We start from the raw sequence: 17,087 nt of genomic DNA, 5'->3' as shown, positions 1-17,087 counted from the left end.
TTCCCACCTACCTAGGAAGAATGACGATTGTAATAAAGTAAGAGAAATCAGAACTGACGCTAAAAATTTAAGTGTTCATTTTTCCATGTGCTATTCGAGAGTGGAAATGTTGATAAAATATATGAAAGTGATTCTAAGAATCCTCTGCCAAACACTTCACTGTGAATTGCACAGTAGTCATATAGCTTTGTTGTAGATGAATATGTTGAACGGCTCTGATGCTGACCTCAGACTTCGCTGATCCATCGTCTCATCAGGACAGTACAGCTTTTTGTTTAATGAAACTCTTCACAATCTGAAAGGAACTTGGCATGTAATAAGGCTTCTGTAAAGACACTAAAACACCGACAAAGTACAATGTATATCTCTCAGATCCACCGCAAGATCGTGTTCTTTGTATCCCACAATATTTCATGGAGGCAAGAGCTCGATACCCTCAGATTTTTGTTACTGATGGCAAGTAACAACTGCCTGTGTGTTAACAGTGTACACAACGCCGCAATGCGGACACCGCCAGTTGCTGCTTGCAAGCAGTAACAAACAGCTACACCAGACCATGTCGGGCAGTTGCCTCTATGACATACTGTGGGATACACGATACGTGATCTGAGAGGAATAAGCTAGAAAAACTGAAAAGGGAAATGCAAACGCTCAATCTAGCTATAGTAGGGGTCAGTGAAGACAAATAGAAGGATACAAGGATTTATGATCAGATGAGTATAGGGTAGTATCAACAGCAGCAGAAAATGGGGTAGCGGAAGTAGGATTCGTTATAAATAGAAAGGAAGGGAGAACAGTGTGTTGCAGCGAACAGTTCGGTGATAAGGTTGTTCTTACTAGAAGCGACAGCAGATCAACACCGACAACGATAGTTAGATACACGTTGACGTCGCAAGCTGAAGATGAGGAGGTAGAGAAAATACATGAAGATATTGAGAGGGTAATACAGTACACAAAGGGAGATGAAAATCTAGTATTCATGGGGGACTGGAATGCAATTGTAGGGGAAGGAGTATAAGAAAAGGTTACAGGAGAATATGGGCTTGGGACAAGGAATGAGAGGAGGGAAAGACTAATAGAGTTCTGTAATAAATTTGAGCTAGTAATAGCGAATACTCTGTACAAGAATTACGAGAGGATGAGCTATACTTGGGAAAACCGGGTGATACGGGAAATTTCAGTTAGATTACATCATGGTCAGCCAGAAGTGACGAAATCAGATGCTGGTTTGTAAGACGTGCCCAGGAGCGGATATAGAATCAATTCACAATGTGTTAGTGATGAAGACTAGGCTGAAGTTCAAGAGATTAGTCAGGAAGAACCAATATACAAAGAAGTGGGATACGGAAGTACCAAGGGATGACGACACACGCTTGAAGTTATAGATACAGCAGTAAGGAATAGCTCAGTAGGCAGTACAGTTGAAGATGAATGGACATGTTTAAAAAAAGCAAGAAGAATTACTTCAGTTGATAAATGAAAGAAGGAAGTATAAAAATCTTCAGTGAAATTTAGGAATTTTGAAATAGAAGACACTTACGAATGAAATAAATAGGAAGTGAAGCGAAGCTAAGGCGAATTGCCTACATGAAAAATGTAAAGAAATCGAAAAAAGTGTCGGAAGGATTGACTCAGCGTACAAAAAGATCACAACAGTCTGTGGTGAAACTGAAAGCAAGGGCGGTAGCAATGAGCTTGCAGTGGGTTTACCACTCTACGAGGGGAAGGATTTGTCTGAAGTCATGACGGAATAAGAAACGTCATCCACATCATCCCGAAGATAGCAAGAGCTGACACGACCGAGAACTATCGTCCAGTCAGCTTCACGGCTCATGTATGCACCAGAGAAGCAATTCTGACGTAGCGGTTCATATTGGAAGAAAAACTGAAAAACCTTAAGACACGTTCACTGGATTTTTCTACCCGGAAAAAGAGTTCGACAATATAAAATGGTACAGTCAGTTTCACGACACGTGTATGCACCAGAGAAGCAATTCTGACGTAGCGTTTCATATTGGAAGCAAGACTGAAAAACTTAAGGCACGTTCACTGGATTTTTCGATCCGGAAAAAGCATTCGACAATATAAAATGGTACAAAATTTTTGAAGTTCTGAGAAAAATGGGGATAAGCTGTAGAGAAAGGTGCGTGATATACCACACGTACAAGAACTAAGACGGAACAATAGGTCTGGAAGTCCAAGAACGAAGTGCTCGGTTTAAAAATGGTGTATGACAACGGTGTAGTCTTTCCACCTACTGTTCAATCTGTACTTCAAAGAAGCAATGACAGAACACAAAGAAAGTTTCAAGGGTGGTATTAAAGTTCAAGGAGAAGGTATTAATGATACGATTCGCTGATCTCTTTGCTATGCTCAGTGAAACTGAAGATGAATTACAGAATCTGCTGAGTGCAACGAACAGTCTGATGAGTACTGAATATAGATTGAGAGTAAATCGAAGGAAGACGGAAGCAATGAGTACTAGCAGAAAAGAGAACTGCGAGAAACTTAACATCATGATTAGTGACTACGAAGTAGATGAAATTATGAAATTATGCCACAAAGGTAACAAAATAACCCATGACGGACCGAGCAAGAAAGACATCGGAAGCAGACTCGTACTTGCAAAAAGGGAATTCCTCGCCAACATACGTATACTAGTATCAATTTGAGGAAGAAATTTCGGAGAATGTACATTAGTGGAACAGCATCGTATGGTAGTGAAACTTAGCCTGTGGAAGAACTGGAAAAGAAGAGAATGGAAGACTTGAGATGTGGTGCTACAGAAGAATGTTGAAAATTAGGTGTAGTGATAAGGTAAGTACTGAGGACGTTCTCTGAAGAATCGGCCAGGAAAGGAATATATGAAAAACACTGGCAAGAAGGAGATGCAGGAAGATAGGACATCTGCTGAGACGTAAAGGAATAGTTTCGACGTCCTTGAGGGTACTGAGTAAAAAACGCAGAGAAAGATGGAGATTGGGTTACATCCATGAAATTATTGAGGACGTAGGTTGCAAATGCTATTCTGAGACGATAAGATCGACACAGGAGGGGATTTCGTGGCAGGTCGCATCAAACCAACCATAAGACTGATGACTCAAATAAATAAGTTATTTAATTAATAAAATATAATAAGTAACTGAAAAAAAAGTAAAGGGAACATCATTCAGATCCTTTCTCACTGTACGAGTCCCATCTCTCCATTTGGTTCACTTCTTCTCGACCTTCGAACTCTTTCCCAGACATGATTTCACGCCATACAGTGCCTCCTAGGCTGTTTAAAATTTGCTGCTGCCGTATCGGAAAATGATACTGAAAGTGGGTTCCACTAAGCGATTCACGTAGCGCTATTAGTCTAAGCATTGCACCTTCCTGATGCCATTTTGTAGCGTTCGTTGAATTACTACAGAACCAATCTCTCAGTTCCTCTTCAAAATTCAGGAGCAGCGTGAAAGTGAATTTTGTAAGCAGTATTTAGATCCTCACAAGAAAATTTACGGTGGAGATAAACTGCGAGACATACGGGATCCTTACCGCTTCGAAAACACTTGTAAGTGGAAGCGATGACCCAGGAGATTCACGGTGTTGTTCACGGTATGACCCGTAGCATTTTCCTGCCGGAACCAAGAGTACTGAAGTTGGCCATCAGGTATATTGCTCGTATTTTATAGATCATCTGTATATAGCGCTCACTGTTGGCTGTACCATGAAAGAATATGTTGACGTTTCACCAACCTGAAGGTGTACAGCAAACATCCACTTTCTGTACGTGAAGAGGCTGATTTGGATTTTTTCTTAGCCAAACAATGTGAGTTTTGTGCATTCAGTTACGCATAAAGTTGGAATCAAGCTGCATGATATCAAAACCAGTTATGAAAATATTCATCATATGTTGTTGCAGAAAACTACTCGTTTCCCATTGTCTTCAAGTAAGAAGTCATGAACAGCACTGCTACTGGCCACTACTAACGGAAGGACCTGACTAAAGAGCATCCGCAGTCTTGTCTATGCTCTTTACGGGTATCGGACATAATCGTCTTCACTACACTATATTTCGGCGATCCATCCGATCGCCATCTTCAGCCGCGGTCGCTGAGTTCACAGTCACACCGGAGCTGAATGAACATCAGAAACGGCGGCCCCTTTATACCCCGGATCCAGGCCACTGCGCCTATGCGAGAAGCGGAAGAGCTGCCCCCTGCGAAGGGAAGAATTGTAGCGCCGCCGGCGGTGGAACCTGATGAAGTGATAAATAGCAAAATTCGCCGCTGTTTCTGATCTTCATTCAGTTCGGGCATGATTGTGTACTCAACAATCGCACCTGAAGATGGCAGCCAAATGGATCGCCGGAATCATATCCACAGTCTTCTTGGTACTCAAAGAATGTGCAGCTTGCACGTTGATCAACTGTCATGGTATCAGTATTTTCAATCGTCTTCTTCTTTCCGCAACATTACTAGTCCTATTTGTTGTACAGCTGCCTGAAGATGAATAAATTTGATGTATGCGAACCACTTTTTTTTTTTTTTTACGGAAGTTCTGCGTCTCGGTCTAATTAACACTTTTAAAACACTTTGTGACAAAGAAATTTCTATGTTGTAATCTGTAATTCATTCTCCCACAGTTAAACAAAGACGGTTCCCGCAACGATAGGGAAACATTTTTCCACAAAACTACTCCATTTTCTGAGCTATTTTTTCATCACACCTACCTCAGGCTGGCCGAACCATGGCCACTCACTGTCCACATCACAGAAAGTATCCTTCGCTGGTGCCTGTTCTTACTCAACGCAACACACTGCATCTTTTATGACCACAGTTTCAGCAGCATCGTCACGGCGATAAAATGTATTTTATGCAGATTCTTTTTGTAACTTGAATCTTATTAGATTTTCAGGTAAATGTTTCTGCGTGGAATTAGCCTTCTTCCTGTTCTTCACACCGTCTGTTATGGTACTCGATGTCTTATATGACTCTCCCACGTTCTCTCTTCGCGGACATTTATAAATGAGAGTCTCACCGGGAGAAATTCACTATGTGTAAGACCAAAGCGTTCTTTCCAATTTGTGCTATTTTCTTTCTTTTTTTCGTTTTTTTCATTTAATTTATATGCAGGGTGGTTATAATTGAACTTACACTACTTGAGCAACTGTAGACGGGAAACTATTTACCGTATGGGTACCCAAATTCATAGGAATGATGCTCAGCTTGTGCTCTGCAGGTTTCACGTTGTTAGTGTCGTGACTTGCCGTTGGGCAGTGTTACTGGTACGGCGACGTAAGGATGGAATACAAGCATCTGTGTGCACTACAGCTGCAGACAGTCAACAAGGGTGTGGATAAGGTGAGCAGCGCTTTACTCGTAAGCCCTTACTGGCAAAACAGTAGCAATAATGCTGCTGCTCTTCGTGAGTATCGAAGCACTAAAGACATACGGAGATGTCCTCTTTCCGCACCGATGTTGAAGAACATCATTCGGAAGTTGGAACTCACTGACTGTCTGGGAATTGCTACTGGGTGAGACCAACGACCAATTCCGCCACAAACTGTACTGTTGCCACGGCTGAGAATGCTGGGCGCGATGTGCGATCTACCAGCAGTGCGCGACAGCTGAACATTCCTTGGCTTGCCTTCGAGGCGGCCGGGGTGGGCGAGCGGTTCTAGGCGCTACAGTCTGGAGCCGCGCGACCGCTACGGTCGCAGGTTCGAATCCTGCTTCGGGGATGGATGTGTGTGGTGTCCATACACGTACTCAACAAGGAAGGACATCACCCGACTCACATCGGACACAACGGTCATTCATCAAACATAGACATCACCCTCGTTAATAATGCCGCCATCAACCACGTACGAGACTGGACCGTACATGACCAGATCACTGCTAGCGACCACAACATCATCACACTAACCTTAAGTGGCACACCAAACGTCAACACAGAAACACTACCAAAAAGACTATTATTTGACAAAACAGACTGGGACAGGGTCAGACAAAAAATACATGAGCACATACCGCAAGACATCACCGGCAGTGTTGATTACAGAGCACACATGCTGACAGATATCATTACACACACACAGAACACCTGCATACCCACGCAAAGAATGACAAAACACCAAAATATTCCCTGGACTACACAATTAACACGACTCAAACAAGACTCAAAACGTAAACGTAAGCTTTACCAACGAGCAATTTCAGATAGAGAAAGACAATTACGACTACACGACTACCGGCTTGCCAAGGATAAATATAAACTTGAGCTGAATAAGACCAGGAAAGACCATTGGAACAGCCATGTAGCAGCACAAACACAACTAAACATTTGGGGGGAACCATACAAAATCGTGACAGAGAAAATTAAGAGCCCACTGGTTCTGGGAACGCTGCGACAGGAGGATGGTGAGATGACTAAGGGCTGGAGACGCACAGCGGAGTTCCTGCTGAGCAAACTCCTGCCCGACGACATCGCAGACACAGACACACCACAACACGCAGCACTGAGACGCGAAGTAGACACAGTATACACAACACCAAACGTCACCTGTCCATTTGCGCAAGAAGAAGTGGCGACAGCGATCTCAGAACTCAAAAACAAAAAGGCGCCTGGACCGGATGGTATCCACTCTGAGGTACTGAAACAAATTGCACCGCAGATCACCCCGTTTCTCACAACGTTGTTAAACGATGCATTAAGGCTGGGCTGTGTGCCTGCAGTGTGGAAGACCTCGAAGGCGGTTATCATCAAAAAGGCTCCAGACAAAGACCCATCAGACCCCAAGTCATACAGACCAATTTGCCTTATCAATACACTCGGTAAAGTACAAGAAAAACTACTCTGCAAAAGACTACAAGCACACCGAACACTACGGGGACTGACACCACACCAATACGGCTTCAGGGAAGGGAAATCTATAGACGACGCGATTAACAGAGCACTCCAAATAGTACACGACACACCCTCCAAATACACACTTGCAATTATGATAGACATCTCAGGTGCCTTCGACAACCTCTGGTGGCCGGCCTTGTTCAAGAGGCTCAGACACCTGCAGGTACCGGAGTCTCTGTATAATAGTTTCATGGACTACTGCAGAGACAGAACGGTCGTTTGGCAAATGGACAACCAGAAAGTGATTAAACGAATTACAAAAGGCTGTCCACAAGGGTCGATCTGCGGCCCCATCTTCTGGGACATAGTTATAGAACCGCTCCTACAGTTACTAGAGGAGCACATCTTGACAGATGGAGCTGTCGCTTATGCTGATGATCTACTCGTCGTAGTTTCAGCAAATAACCGTGCCCAGCTAGAAGAAAGAGCCAATGGAACACTTAGGACAATAACCCAATGGTGCACAGATAATAAATTAAAGATAGCAGGAAACAAAACAACTTATACATTGCTAAAGGGTATCCTGCGCAGGAACCCAATAGTCAAAATTGGGGACACAAACATAAAAAGACTTGCAGTCACACGCTATCTAGGAGTATACATTGATGAACGATTGAACTTCCACGAACACATGCGAATATGCACAAACAAAGCAGAAAAGATACTACACAAACTGGCTAGGCTAAATTCGGAACAATTCAGACTACCCCTGTCAGTGACACGAACATACCATTGCGCTCTCTTCGAGTCAGTACTATGCTTTGCTGCCAGTACGTGGGCCCACAGGTTAAATCTCTCAACCAACAGAACCATTGTACGTCGAGGCCAAAGAAGTGTTCTACTTCGACTAACAGGGGCATTCAATACAACATCAAATGACGCACTATGTGTCGTCATGGGAATTTTCCCCATAGATATCACCATCAGGTACCGCGCAGCAATGTACTGGCTTAGGATGGGGAGAATAGACCAGGTTCGGCAGATCACTGGTGTACCGATTGAGACAACACGCCAACTCAGAGCATGGCGAGTGGATACCTGGCAGAGCGAGTGGGCCAACAGCGATAAGGGCCGCCGTGTCTACAACTTCTTCCCTGACATCCGGGAAAGACTAAAACTAAAACATATTGATCCCAGCCGCGGTATGGTACATTTCATCACAGGACATGGCCCTTATCCCACGCACCTGTACCGCGTGAGTCTGCAGCAGACTAATAGATGCACATGCGGGGAAGAAGGTTCCCCTGAACATACTGTCTTCTTCTGCGGACAACGCACGAACACAAGACAAACAGTACACATAAATCGCCTGAACACACAGAACGAACTACATGCCATAATACGCGACCCGGAAAGGTGGACTGAACTCAACAAACTAACGGACGAAATCTCGAAGATCCAACAAATAGAATACTTGCGCAACAGACCCTACCGAAGGCAAGTCGGTCCAAACAGACGTCACGATGCCCAGGGGGATACAGATATGATTAGCACCACGAGTGATGAAGAAGAAACAGATACAGACCAGGGCACCAACACAGATATTGAAGCGTCCAGCGCGGATGATCCATAGTGTCAACCAAGTCAAATTCAAAGAACAGAGTGGAACAACCGACAAGAGGTGCACAAGTCACACACAATCCTAAAAACAGATTGCACCGTATATATAAATAGTTTACAGCATCTCCATGTCCAATAAGAGCTCAAAGCTAGGTACCTCTTCAAGGGACCTACACCTTCCGTTAAGAGGCAGCGCACAGTCTGTATGGAAGGATCTTAATTGTGGTCCCTCTCTTTTGAGCCCAACCCGACGGATACCTATGGTAGATCGGGGAAAACCACCGCTCAGGCTGTGTTGCTGGCGGGGCCGGAAAGTGCTAACTGCCACACCACGTATCATTGTAAGTCTCATTGGCTCAGTGTGAACTGTTTGTACAACCAACCTACACAGCCTATACCTCAACCTCCACTATACTAAGAACCTCTCATCTGAAGCTTAAAGTTGGGCACCTCTTCAAGGGACCTACGCCCCCCTGGTAAGAGGCGGCGCACGTCCTGGATGGAAGGATCTTAATTGTGGTTCCTCTCTTTTGAGCCCAACCCGACGGATACCTATGGTAGATCGGGGAAAACCACCGTTCAGGTCGTGTTGTCGACGGGGCCGGGAGGTGCTTGCGCCTGATGTACTCTACTAGGAGCCTTGCAGGCTCAACACAAACCGTTAGCGTCATTACCTTATTACTTTTACCACGAGTACCCTTTCATTAGCAACTTTGAGCCAAGCACAAAATCGGTTACCTCTCTATTGAATATCGTAAATAGTTTAGCAGGCTGGACATGGAGGTCTTAGTCTTAGTTTCTAGCTTTAACGTACCCTAATCTCTTCTAGTTAAGGTAGTTTTTAGGATGGTAGATGTTAAAGGCATGGTGAGCAACGGCCAGCGTCTTGAGGGTCATTCCAAGACCCGGGCCGCCGCCCACAACCAGGTGACGGGCCATATTATACATATAACTTCTCTATTCAGTTCTCTTCCTTCCTTCTTTCTAAATATTTAATTTCGTTTTGTTTATTAATATCTTACTTGTTTTTGTATTAGTTATAAGTTTTTCTAATGCTGCACAAAAAAAAGATAACAAATGGATCTAAACAGAGCCCGCCTCCACGTGGCGGGACACGGGCAACGGTGTGAGTGGGGACGGGAGCCGGTGTGGTGTTACTTTAAGTCACTGCGGACCCCGGACCCAGTCACAGCGGCTAAGTGGCAATATACGACCCACCATAAGAAATTAGACGGTGGGTCATAAAATATAAGCAGCTAGGGGAAAAAAAAAAAAAAAAAAAAAAAAAAAAGTGTCCATATGTTAATTAGGTTTAAGTAGTTCTAAGTTCTAGGGGACTAATAACCCCAGAAGTTGTCCCATAGTGCTCAGAGCCATTTGACCGTTCGAAAAGTGCTGCGAACAGTTGTGAAATGGAATCCCTAGCGCGGTTCCAGGCTTTCGTGAATGCAAATGGTCTCATATTGAGCAACAGTTGTAAACTGGAAAGTAAACATGGTACGCAATTTTAACAAGTTAACTACCGTCTTATGTCGACATTAAAATGTTTTTCTTTAAATGGGTTAATCGTTATTTTCCTTTCGCATGTGAGCCGTGTATCGATTCGTGCTACACCTTGTGTTAAGACTGCATTGGTTTTCCTTTTCTTCCCCTGACATGTTTGTTTGATATGTTGTCTGTCATTAAGTGGCTACTTGGTTGTCTTTTCCCTCTGCTATCGATATCTGCGTTTTTGCTTCCGGGAAACTGCTATGGAGAAAGTGAGATTTTTGACCGGTTGTAACCTCGTGTGGTGGCGCAGAAGTAGAGGGGTTGCGCGCAGAGAGTGTGGTGGACACAGAAGGGGGTGTGGCTCTCCAGCGGAAGCAGGCGTGGTCGGTTGTACCGAGTCGCCACGTGATGTATGTCGGTTGTGTGTAACGAATTGACGGAAGAGCTCCCCGCGTGTTGGTTGTATACAGAATCGTCCCATGAGTAGTTGCTGTTCATTTCGCCTTGGTGGGACGTTCACAAGCTTCTTTAAATCCTCCGTTTCAACACTGGAGTTTAAAAGGAGACACCTAACATGAAGGAGCGGTCACTACCCGTCAACGTTGCAGAGAACACGTGAACTCCGGTGACAGAGCGTGTCGTCGCGTGACCGTGGCGTGTTGGGTACGCTGGCGGCGCGTGCGCGGTCGAATGTGTGGATCCTTGCCATCGGAGGTCGTGTACTGCCTGTTCGAGCATAATTGCAAGATAAGTTCGTGGAAGGTTTAACCATTAAGTGATAATTTTGTGTAACGGGCGTCTCTTCTGCCTTGTGGCCTCCGGCGACCGGGTTTCCTGTCCCTGGCACCGGTGTAATTGAAGACAGTGATCTTTCCTCCTCCTCTCGTTACTGTCCGATGGGAGGTGTAGTTTTGGGCAGTTTAATTGTTTCGCTATTCTGTCGTGGGTTATGAGTAAATTCATGCTTCTTGTTGGTTGATCATGCGGTCGCTCATTTAGGACTGTGTGCTGTAGTGTTTCCTTGCACGAGGTTAGCTCTAATTCTGTCAGCAAGTTAAGCTATCTTACAACAAGTTTTCGCTGGCTAAAAGTCGGTGCAGTGACCAGCCTGAGAGTGGCAATTGTGTTTATGGGTGTATTTAAATTGGTCAGTATTCTGTCAAGCCTGAGCATCCGTGAGTGGGTGATTTGTGGCCGCCTTACACGGGTCCGTCATATCTGTTATGTTCTATTGATATACCAGGACACTTTTGTTTAATTTTTTTTTAAATTCCTCCAAGTTTGTAAATTCCTTCTATTGTCATTAATCGTGTGTTTGCTGAGACCTGTTTAATTTTCTTAATGGCGGTGTTGGTAGCTTCACTACCTCACCGTACTTTATCAACAAAGTTCTGTATTTGCTTTAGTAGCCTGTTTACTAGTGTTCTTTAAATTTTTTTAAATTGTTGTATTGCTATAAATTACTTTGATTGGCGTTAGCGGCGTGTTTTAAAAGGTTGTTTATTGCCGTATTGCTAGCTTCTGTGTTTAAAAAAAAAAATTTCTTAATTGTGGTATTTCTATAAATTACTTGATTGCCGTTAGCGGCGTGTTTAAAAGGCTGTCTATTGCCGTACTGTTAGTTTCTGTAAGATACGAATACAACATTTGTGAAAATCTCAACTCGACAGTAAACTACTAGAAATTTGGCCCCGTTTCCCAACTTGTGGTGTGGCTTGTAGTAACCGGAACCACTGTGTGTGTCAGCGTGTTTCTACCTATATTTTTACAACTTCTATTGTCCTAAAATTAGTCGCTTTTCATGGCGACCCTCTTAAATAGTGAAACTTTAATTATAATCAACCTGTATTCCTGATCTTTCCTTATATTCCCATTTCTTTTAAGATAGCCTCTCGTATGTCGTTCCACTCTTCTTAGAAACTTCATTTACTCTGTCTGTGTTCTAAAGTCTTCTTCCTTAAGTGAGGTTTGGTACTGCTACAGTTAAAAAAAAAAAAAAAAAAAAAATTGTTGGTTTTCTTTCCTGGCTTTGTTCTAAGAGTTTTACAATCGGTCCTCATATGGATGTGATTGTATTTAGTTTTTGCCCGACGTCACGGTTTGTACATAAGTGATGCAGAATCTTAGAAATTTAAGATGTTTAATTTTCTACGAGATTTTATTGCTCAAGACTACTTTTAATCTTACTGGTTGTATGCCCTGATAATCCATCACTTTTGTTTTATCTGCAGACAGTTTTTTGTTGTATTTTGAGGCTATCTGCGGCAACTTATAGACTCCCGTTTGGAGATCATATTCATTCTCTGCAATTAGTGTTAGGACATTTGGATATAATTTAGTTTACTGCCACGATCAAAGAGTACTGCTTTTTTATTCAGCGTTTTCCATTTATTTATCAGTTCATCTATCTATGCACGCACTATGGCGGAAGTAGCACATTTTTGTCTTCCTCCTTTGTATTCACTGGGTTTGTTATTGTGTTTTCGTATCTATAACAATTTCGGTGCTCGTGTGGACTTTTTATTTATGAGATCAGATGCTTAACGTCGCTCAACCGTTAGAGGATCTCAGGAGAGAACGGAATACCATGGCACAAAGTAATTGTGCTGCTTTCTGGACTGGAAAAATTCTGCAATCTACTGTAGTGACGTGTGGCTATGTCTCTGAATGGAAGGGAAGAAGCGACAGTCATTTTGACTTGGTGTGAAGTGCGACTGTTAAGTCAACATTTGTCCTTCAAGTTTCCAGTTATAGCTTTTAGTGACTTTAAACACAACATAAGTCGTTAATTTTTAATTGCGCGCACTTAAATGGCGTGTTATCTTAAAATTCATATTATTCGCTACGCGCTAATTACATAATAGGTTTAAATCAGTCAGTTATGACGCTCAATAAAAGTTGTTAACCTGAAATGTGCTGTTCGGGCGGAAAGGGGTGAGGCAGAATGGATTAGTGTCTCGCCAGTTTTAGGTGCAAGCAGATTTGAAACCAAATAACATTTTTCTTGCATTTCTAGACGGTGTGCACGTATATTAGAAATACTGATAGACAGCAGTTGGATATGAAATCAATGTAAATGGCAGTTTCAGCCGTTTTTGTTGTTGTTGCTGTGTTGTGGTCTTCAGTCCGATGAATGGTTGATGCAGCTCTCCACAACCATAGAGCAGAGCTGCATGCCCTAGGGAGAAGGACGGAAGGTTTTTTTTTAGAGTCCCGTCGACACCAAGGTCATTAGGGACGGAGCACAAGTTCCGACTGTGTCAAGGATGGGGAAGGAAGCCGGTCGCGCCCTTTCAAAGGAACAGTCCCGGCGTTGGCCTGGGGTGATTTAGGGAAATCATGGCACACCTAAAGCTGTATAGTCGGACGTAGGTTTGAACCGCCGTCCTCGCGAACGCGCCATCTCGCTCGTGCCCTCGGGAAAAAATTCGGCTGTAGTTTATCCTGTGACAGGGAAATTATAAAATCACATAAGGCATTTAAGTACTGTATCCGAATCAAAGATCTGACAAAAAACTTGTCTACCTGGGCATGAGTGCTTAATTACTAGGCATTTTATCCTGTCTATTCGTAAGACAGAAAATATACCAGGTGAGCGAGCGGCTTCAGTAAAGTAACAGTAGTTTTCCAAAAGACATTAACATACCGCTATTTTGTTACTGTTCACGATTTTATGAAGATTCCATGTTCCTTAGTCTATACTGGAAATGAAATGAGCGTTTGGCATCATTGGCCGGGAGGCCCCTTGCGGTGCAGGTCTTATTACATTCGACGCCACATTGTGCGACCTGCGCGCCGGATGGGGATGAAATGATCATGAAGACAGCAGAACACCCAGTCCCTGAGCGGAGAAAATCTCCGACCCAGCTGGTAATCGAACCCGGGCCCGCAGGACTGCAATCCGTCACGCTGACTATTCGGCTATCGGGGCGGACTAGTCTATGCCGTTCACCTGAGAATGTCTTATTTTAAGATAATATTTCTAGGAATTTCAACGTTAATGCAGAATACGAAATTGATAAGTATTTCTTTAAAAAGAACGTAAAAAAATATATAAGATGCAGTTTTAAGAGATTTTTCAGGTCATGTATATTAGGTTATACTAAAAGGTTATTTTTATGCCCTTAAGGAGGGTTTTATTATTTACATCAGCGCACCTGATGATGGCAAAGTGGTCGATTGCCGAAATATTGTGTCCTATGCACACTCATACTAGGCTGTTCACCCGAGATTTATTTCGCCGGTTTTTATTTTGCTCCCTTATTTTACAAAAATTGTTAAGCGTTAATATCCTGTTCCGCCCCTGGATCCCCTACGTTCTATCTCATTTGTCTATCAGCCTTATGGAATAGCATTTCAAAATTTATTAAAGCGAGATGGATATCTGCACTGAATTTTAACCTCTTTTCTAGTATTAGTATTGGTTAAAACTCGCCATATCAGACTGGGAACCTCGCACTGGAAGAGGAGGGGAAACAACATAGCGAAAAAGAAAGCGAAAAACAAAATTATTTTGTTCCCAGTCAGATTCACAATTTTGTTTACTAATGAAGTGGTTCGAGCGTCACAATTGGTCGGCCTCACATTCACGTGCTGCACACAACGACAACAGGGTGAACGCACTGTCCACCTGTGCAGCTCAGTATACTTGCATAAATATGGTGTTTGTTCATTCAGACATGTCCGAAAAAACAGACACCATATCCATGCACGTATATAGTTCTGGCAACACCGACCATGACCTATTTCTTCTGTGCGGATCCACACATATTGCGCGAACTCTTACGGGACTTGGTAAGAATGTCTACCACGAGTAATGAGTGTGTTGGTGTGGGACACTACGAATGTAGTGTGTGGACATATAACGTGAGAATGTGAGTCTCGCAGGAGGCGTGCGCGAGATACTCCCTGCAGTCGCGCTATCCTCTGTGCCCTCGATGGCTCAGATGGATAGAGCGTCAGCCATGTAAGCAGGAGATCCCGGGTTCGAGTCCCGGTCGGGGCATACATTTTCACCTGTCTCCATTGATATATATCAACGCCCGCTAGCAGCTGAAGGTCTTAATACAATTCTAATTTCCTGTGTAGCTCAGGGACCGCAGGATGGCCTTTTGAGACAGGTGATAGCGTCTGTCTGGATACGTAATTGTGAGATTGCGACTGGGAGGATGGTTAAAAAAAGAAACGAAGGCGTGCCGCTAACTTACCATCCCGTCGTCGTCTTCTTCATCGTCGTCGTCGTCGAAGAGGCGGGGCGAGGAGCTGGAGCCGTCGCGGTGGCGGCCGTCGCGCAGGAAGACGGCGTCGCCGTTGAGGGGCGGCGGGGGCGGCAGCTGGGTGTCCGGGGGCGTGTCCCGCAGCAGCATGGGCAGCAGCCCGCCCGCCGCCGGCACGTAGCAGTCGTCGGGGGCGGAGCGCGCGCGCGGCGACTTGCTGCCCGCCGCCGCCGCCGCAGCAGCAGCGGCCGCCGCCGCGCCGCCCCCGCCGTCAGGGACCGCGACGCCGCCCCCGCCGCCCCCGCCGCCGCTGCCGCTGGCGCGCCGGCTGCCCGCTCCCATGGACCGCAGCGCTGCCACCGAGCCGCCGGGCGTCGACTTGCCGGCCGCGTCGAGGCGCGCCTCTCGTGACGCACGCACGTGCTCCTGTAGGCCAGAGCAGAGCTGTGACGTCACGCACTGAAGGCTGCGCCGCTAGGCGAGTGAGAACTGCACTGGTGTCCAAAATCAAAGCAACAAACCGCCATTTCCCCGCCCTGTCTCTCTTTCACGATATAATCATACACACTGTCAACAGATGTCGCTACGATCGTGTTCCGCTCGAAAGATGGCATTCCAATGAACGGACAACCGTCCCAGCAATGAAGCCAGGCCACCTATAAAGCGCGGTAGTGTTCGCAGGGTTGTCCCCGTCCACAGTCGCTGTGTACACAGTCACAGAAGGTGCAATACAGCACAGAGAACACGCTACAGACTCTCTGCTGTGGAAGTCATAGGAAGAATGGAAGCAGCCAGTAGCAAAGTGATTTGGACCGATGGTTTAATGTGGTGTCCTAGAGACCAGGACAGGGTCAACCACGTGTGATATCAGAAAGAGTGGACTGTCATTTCGCTGTAAGGGCACGCCTTAGCACTGCGCTAGAACTGGCATCTGACGTCCCAGCATCCACTGGACGTCTTATATCAAGGCAAACGGTGTACAGAAGGCTTCGACGGAGTGGCCTTTATAGTTGGAGACCTGCTGTCTGTTTACCTCTGCGTTTCTTCCTATCCTTTATTGAAGCTGTCAGTAGCTCAAAATGGAGTACATTATTCAGCAACAAAAATCTTTAATGATTTGCCCAACAACATATAGTGTCTGGCAGGTAGCAGACCAAGTTTTAAATCTAGATTAAAATCATTTCTTTTGGGCAACTCCTTCTACTCCATGGACGAGTTTCTGTTTCAGAAATGGTAAAAAAAATGTGTACCTCTAAATGTTGTTGCATGTGTAGAACTAAAAATCTGAGTAATATTAATATTAGCACAGGGAACGCTTAGAGAGGAGTCATCAATATGCCACCTGAACGGTCGGATGGTGGGCTGATGTTCTTTTCACAGATGAGTCCCGATTTGGTCTGGAGAGTGATTCCACACATAGTGGAAAGAGACAAATATCGAGGAGGCTCAAATGGCTCTGAGCACTATGGGACCTAACATCTGAGGTGATCAGTCCCCTAGAACTTAGAACTACTTAAAACTAACTAACCTAAGGACATCACACACATAAATTTCCGAGGCAGGATTCGATCCTGCGACCGTAGTAGTCACGCGGTTCCAGTCTGGAGCGCCTAGAACCGCTCGGCCACACCGGCCCGCCAATATCGAGAAGGATCCCTAATGGTGTGAGCAGGGATTATGTCGACCACTCGAGCACCTCTTCGTGAAATTGTATGGGTGAATCAGCAAGATTTAACTGCTGTCAGGTAGCCTACGGAGATCTTAGGATCTCATGTGCTCTTGTTAGGAGGTGCTGTGGACCTAGACTTCATATTGAAGGACGGTAATGCTCTACCTCAGAGCAGGAGCGGTTGGTGTTTTTTTTAAAAAAAAAAAAACGGAATACACTGCATTCGTGGCGTTGCCTGCTCGCTCTTCCGATTTAAA

At 44.7% G+C, this 17,087-nt stretch overlaps 1 protein-coding gene and 1 non-coding gene across 2 annotated transcripts in view; one reads left to right on the top strand and one right to left on the bottom strand.

The window, feature by feature from the left end:
- The window catches only part of LOC124620267, a 178,034-nt gene that overhangs the window by 6,430 nt on the left and 154,517 nt on the right, over positions 1 to 17,087 (bottom strand). Inside the window, exon 2 of the mRNA XM_047146935.1 lies at positions 15,153 to 15,378. Within this exon, the coding sequence (XP_047002891.1) occupies positions 15,153 to 15,378 (226 nt within the window). The remainder of the gene's footprint in view (positions 1 to 15,152; positions 15,379 to 17,087) is intronic.
- Positions 14,876 to 14,950, top strand: Trnat-ugu. The gene has a single exon. It is a non-coding gene; the product is annotated as a tRNA-Thr (tRNA).

The sequence above is a fragment of the Schistocerca americana genome, chromosome 6 (genome assembly GCF_021461395.2).
Source record: "Schistocerca americana isolate TAMUIC-IGC-003095 chromosome 6, iqSchAmer2.1, whole genome shotgun sequence".
In the NCBI taxonomy this organism is placed as follows: domain Eukaryota; kingdom Metazoa; phylum Arthropoda; class Insecta; order Orthoptera; family Acrididae; genus Schistocerca; species Schistocerca americana.
Note: the sequence above shows the minus strand (reverse complement) of the source record. Positions and strands in the feature narration are given on the sequence as shown.